Below are 6000 nucleotides of genomic sequence, written 5' to 3'. Positions count from 1 at the left end.
CAGAAAAAAAAGATCATGGCATCTGGTCCCATCACTTCATGGGAAATAGATGGGGAAACAGGGAAACAGTGTCAGACTTTATTTTGGGGGGCTCCAAAATCACTGCAGATGGTGACTGCAGCCATGAAATCAAAAGACGCTTACTCCTTGGAAAAAAAGTTATGACCAACCTAGATAGCATACTCAAAAGCAGAGACATTACTTTGCCAACAAAGGTCCATCTAGTCAAGGCTGTGGTTTTTCCAGTGGTCATGTATCGATGTGAAAGTTGGACTGTGAAGAAGGCTGAGTGCCGTAGAATTGATGCTTTTGAACTGTGGTGTTGGAGAAGACTCTTGAGAGTCCCTTGGACTTCAAGGAGGTCCAACCAGTCCATTCTGAAGGAGATCAGCCCTGATCAAAACCTCAATGAAATGTCACTACATACTCTTTTGAAATGGTCGGACTTTTGAAGCTGACGATACCAAATGCTGCCAAGGATACAGAGCAACAGGAGTATGCATTCCTGGTGGGAATTCAAAATGATATAACCACTTTGGAAAACAGTTTGGTTATTTCATATACAGTCAAACTACATTCACCATATGACCCAAAATCCCATCCCTGGAAATTTACTTAAAAGAAATGAAAACTCCCCTCAAAGACCTCTATGATCCACTCAAAAACTTCTGTGTAGGTGCTTATAGCAGCTTTATTTATAATAGCCCCAAACTGGGAGCCACCCAAATGTCCATTGCCTATTGAATAGAAAACTAATACATTCATATAGTGGAATGTTCCTCGACAATAGAAAGGGAGTATTAATGTATACAGCAACATGAATGGATCTCAGAACCACCATTTTAAGTGAAATAAGCCAGACACAAAAGGCTGCATACTGTATGATTCCATTTATGTGACATTCTGGAAAAGGCAAAACTTTTGGGACAGAAGTTAAATTGGTGACTTCCAGAGGTAAGGGAAAGGGGCTGACCTCAAAGGAGCACAATATAAAAAAGGACTTTTCGGGGTGTTGGAAATGTTCTATACAGAGGATGTTGAAGTGACTAAACAACTGAATACATTTGTCAAATCTCATCAAACTGTACACTTACAAAAATGAACTTTACTAAATGTAAATTAGAACTTGAAAAAGCTGAGTAACAAAAGATTCCCTTAAACCTTGTTACCCTAAAATCAGGTTCAGGAAGACGACATCCAGGATTCTACCAGCTGCTTAGGGCTCCTCTTGAGCACACAATATCTTGAGCCCACATTCATGCCCTGATGAGAGGCTGATTTTTCCCCAAAGTCAGTGCCCACACTTCCATGCTTACTTCTGACTTCTAAGCCTGAGCAGGGCATGTTCTGAGCAAGCAATCCGCATTTGGAACCCCACCTACTAACCCCTCCAAAGTTTCAGATGCTGGTGATGAGCCTGCGGCATTTTTGGCTCGCCTGTTACAGTCTCATCATCAGGACCGAGGAGTGTTGCTGCTTCTGTCCAGAGGGATCCAGTAGTCTCCTTATGGCCCTGAGGATGTGTTTGGGGGTCTGTCATTGCAGTGCTCCTCACATGGATCAACTGCTCCAGTGTGCGGTGGGCCACCCGGGTTCAAGACGTCTTCACAGCTGGCAAGCTCCTGGCCCTGGGCCTGATCATCATCATGGGAGTTGTACAGATCTGCAAAGGTGGGTATCATCAGAACACGCCAACCCTTGCGTGTATACACACCCTCGCACTGTCTGTGGATGTGTGCACAGCCTGAGATGTCCCAATTCTATCCTTTTCTTACGTATTATTACTATTTATTCATTTGGCTGTGCCAGGTCTTAGTTGTGGCATGCGGGATTTAGTTTTCCCAGAGCAGGGATTGAACTGGGCCCCACTGCATTGGGAGCCTTAACTCCCAGTGCAACTAGGGGAGTCCTTGAATGACTTTTCGTATTCACTTGCTTGACAAAGGGGACAAGAAACCAATTTCCCCAGGATGGTTGGGAGCTGAGCACCCCCTGGGGTGCCAAATTCTCTCCTCCCTTGCTGACCTCATGGTTCCAAAACAGGTAAATGAAGATTCCATATTTCTAAACATTGCTGTTTGTCCCAGCTCCAGGAAAGCTCTTTGTATCTTATATTTTATCTTGTCTGTATCTTAAATGGGAGACAGAGGAGATTTTTACACATTTCAGAAATTACTCAGCTCCACAAGAGAGAGCTCTACATTCCTGGGGCCCCTGCCAACATTCCCCATTGGATTGGCCCTTTCCAAGCCTGAGTCTATTTGGTTTCCATGGTTCCCATGGCAGCACCAGACTTTGCCTAGTGTCACTACCTCCTAGAGAAAGTCAGATGACAAACAGGGGGACCTCCCACCTGCCCACAGGCCCTGGAGGTGGTACGGTGTGTCTGGATTTCGATTCCAGGAAACAGAGTTAAGGTTCAGCTCTATAATGGGCCTAATAATTTTCATCCTTTGGATTCATTTCTTTAGCAGGTGGTATTATTTTCAAGAGTTGAGACTTAAAGAAATCGCTGGGCTATCTTTTCAAAGATATGAGGCTCTCCTAATCTGGTCTCAAAGCCTTCTCCCGATCACTCTCATCTCATTATTTCCTGTCTAAATGCTCGATTATGGGTGAAGATATAACATATGGTCAGCTACTCTGTATCTCATTACAGTCTTAGCAGCCTTTCCTGAGGACCCCATGTGTACAGGATACTGTGCTGAGGGCTGAGAAGGCAATTGGAAAGCTGTCCACTGAAGTTTCCCCATCTTCAGGAGATGTATTCCATGAAAAGATAGAGCAAACACACACCCTAGGAAGAGACAGGAGGATATTGACAAAGAAAGCACAGCAAGCTTGAGCTAATGGCATCACAGAAGCTTATGTTTGAGCGTCTGTTGTTCTTGCTGCTTTCTCCATGAAAATGTACAAACTTGAATATGAGGGAGGGTGGTCAGAAGACTGCCAGTGACTCCACTCCTGCATCTCTGAGTCCTAGTGAGCCAGCTCCATTTACCCTGCCCTGCCCAGTAACCTCTCCCAGTCTTTCCTTCCAAGGAACTCTGCCTTTTGAAAAAGGAACATTCAGAGCTGTGCTTTGGACCTGAGCCCCCACTTGAACTCATCATTATCATGTTCTGGGGGGTCCTGAACTTCTTGGCCCATTTTGGCCCCACTTCACCAATATGTGTGGTTCACTGGAGACCAGGGACCTGGGGCTGCCAGGCTCTGACATGTGTCTCTCTGAGCAGCCTCTTGTCTGTGTGTCCACAGGACAGTACTTCTGGCTGGAGCCAAAGAATGCATTTGATAATTTCCAGGAACCCGACATCGGCCTCATCGCATTGGCTTTCCTTCAAGGCTCCTTTGCCTATGGAGGCTGGAACTTTCTAAATTACGTGACTGAGGAGCTTGTCGATCCCCACAAGTGAGTTACAACAGCTCTCCCCCTCCCCCTTTCAATATCCAAGGCACCTGCCACTGGAAAGAGGGAGCCAGGTGCCCACCGCCCACTTCTCCCGATAGCCCCCTTCTGACCATGACCTGGAGAAATGGTTCATTTTGAACCATTCAAAATGGTTCAGCCTGAAGAAATGGTTCATTTTCCAGGAACTTAGACCATTTGTCACTCACCCTGCAGGAGAAAAACAATCCAGTGACTACCCTGGAGCAGATTACAAGCTGAAAGTGGTACTGAGATAACTCCACTGCCTTAGAGAATGAAAAGTGCCCTGAGAGAATTCCAGGCATCTTACTCACCTGTCTTGCAACAGACAGGTCTTTGTCTTGAGATGTAGGAATTATGAGGGGTGGGGGGAGCGCATTGTGGAGACTCTGGTCAGGAAGAGATAAACAGGTGTGGAGTGTACTTCTAGCCTAAGCTGTCTTATTTCCTTTCAACTGTCCTGCCCGTATGGAGACAAAATCCACCCCCCAAGTAGAGGGAACATCACAGAAGGCTGCAAGGTCAGCTTCCTGCAGAGAGACAGAAGGCACTCCCCAGACCCCCTGACTAGGCAGGTGGTCCCAGGTGCCAGACCTGCCCCCTCTCACCTCCTCTCCCTCTACAGGAACCTTCCCAGAGCCATCTTCATCTCCATCCCACTGGTCACATTTGTGTATGTCTTTGCCAATGTGGCTTACGTCACTGCAATGTCCCCCCAGGAGCTGCTGGCATCAAATGCAGTCGCTGTGGTAAGAAATTAAACCTGAGGAGGGATAAATTAGGAATAGGGCCTAACAGAGATGCACTACTATATATAAAATAGATAAAGAATAAGGACCTACTGTATAGCACAGGGAAATATATTCAATATCATGTCCTAACCTATAATGGAAAAGAATCTGAAAAGGAAGATATATATATATATAAATATATCACTGAGTTGCTTTGCCTGAAACAGTAAGTCAACTATAGTTCAACTTAAAAAAAAGATAGAAATCAAACTTACATGCGCTCAAAACTAAGACCACATTGTAAATCAACTATACTCCAATAAATATTTAAAAGCAAAAACTCTCATACGCCCTCAAACCAGGAACAGTGACATAGCCTCACTGGTTTAGTCCCACTCACTTTCCCCCGATCCATGACTTTGTGGGTTTGGAAGTCTTCTCAAGTCCTCAGGGCAGAAGCCACACCTTCAGGTGTCCAGGAGCAATCAAAATATTTACTATCTGACCCTTGACAGAAAAGTTTGCCAACTCCTGATCTGTGGTGGTAGTTTAGTCACCAGGTCCTGTCTGACACTTTCAGTCCTATGGACAGCAGCCCACCAGGCTCCTCTGTCCACGGGACTTCCTAGATAAGAATACAGGAGTGGGTTGCCATTTCCTTCTCTAGGGGATCTTCTCAACCCAGGGATTGAACCAGCATCTCCTGAGTCTCCTTCTTGGCAAGCCGACTCTTTACCACTGAGCCACCTGAGAAGAGCTAACTCCTGACCGAGGGCACTTTAAACTGTATATGTGATGATTGTATAAAGGAGATGGGTTCCTCCTCAGAAAGTCACTGTCTTGCACAAGACATGCCATTTCCCTCTGCCTCTATGACCACGCCTGGACAACCTGACTCCTTCCCGCATCAGGGAAAAGCGTGTGCAGTTTGTGTTCTTTGGGGAAAGAGATCTTGCAGGTCCAAGGCCTTCTGGTCCTTGTTACCTGGGAAAGACCTGGGAACCACGTAGTTCCCTCATGCGGCTTCACCCGGACCACAGCCCCACCCCACCACTGTTACCACACGTCTCATCTCTGAAGACCATCAAGAAAGAGGCCCTGCACTGTCCGTTCACAGACATCAACCCTCCCCAGCAAGACAGCTCTTCTGAACAACCCCTCCCCCAAATGTGCTATGGGTTATGCATAAAGACAAGTGCCGTAACTCAAGTATGTCCCTGGCTCAGAGAATGTGGAAAAAGCTGCTCCCCAACATTTTATATCCTTTCAATACATGAAGACTAGTGTATAGCTTCACCACCTTTTCTTTAGCCTACGTAGTGGTTTTTTCTTATCATACCAACCACCCCCCCAATATCTTCTGTTTCTATGAATCAAGATTTATTTCTATTTTACAGATGGAAAAGCTGAGGCTCAAAAATTAAGAACTTTGCTCAAGATCTCATAGCTCCTAAATGCTAGGCTATGATTTGAACCCCAGCCCTCCTGACTCATTAGTGTATCTTATACTTGAGGCCTGGAATCACACTGCTGGCTTCCGGTCCTCACCCTCCACTTTCTGGGTGTGTGATCTTAGGCAAACTACTTAATTGCTTTGTGCCTCAGTTTCCTTATCCATACAGCAAGGATAAAAAATGTTTATTATTATTATCACCACCACACACAGCCTTGTTCATTATTCAGTCCCAAACATTACTGACTCCCCACTGTGTAGTCATCATCAAGGGACCTGGGGGTGCACGAGCGGCCAGGACATGGACTCCATTGTCCCTCCTTCCCTGGACTTTAACCCGAGACTCAGCAGGGGTGGGTTTGGGAGGGAGCCTTCTCAGCAGTGAC

General features: G+C 46.0%; 1 protein-coding gene across 2 annotated transcripts in view; it reads left to right on the top strand.

Moving 5' to 3' along the window:
* SLC7A8 (solute carrier family 7 (amino acid transporter light chain, L system), member 8) overlaps positions 1–6000 on the top strand; it is a 53439-nt gene that overhangs the window by 37506 nt on the left and 9933 nt on the right. Inside the window, exons 5-7 of one of the 2 annotated variants that reach the window (XM_010831276.1) lie at positions 1546–1671; positions 3259–3412; positions 4056–4179. In XM_010831276.1, the coding sequence (XP_010829578.1) occupies positions 1546–1671; positions 3259–3412; positions 4056–4179 (404 nt within the window). Of the gene's footprint in view, positions 1–1545; positions 1672–3258; positions 3413–4055; positions 4180–6000 lie in introns of those variants that run through there. The other variant, XM_010831277.1, reaches the window with a different exon arrangement.

Source organism: Bison bison, unplaced genomic scaffold, assembly GCF_000754665.1.
Source record: "Bison bison bison isolate TAMUID 2011002044 unplaced genomic scaffold, Bison_UMD1.0 scf7180017864526, whole genome shotgun sequence".
NCBI classification, from domain to species: Eukaryota; Metazoa; Chordata; class Mammalia; order Artiodactyla; family Bovidae; genus Bison; species Bison bison.
This window is presented reverse-complemented; position numbering and strand designations above follow the sequence as displayed.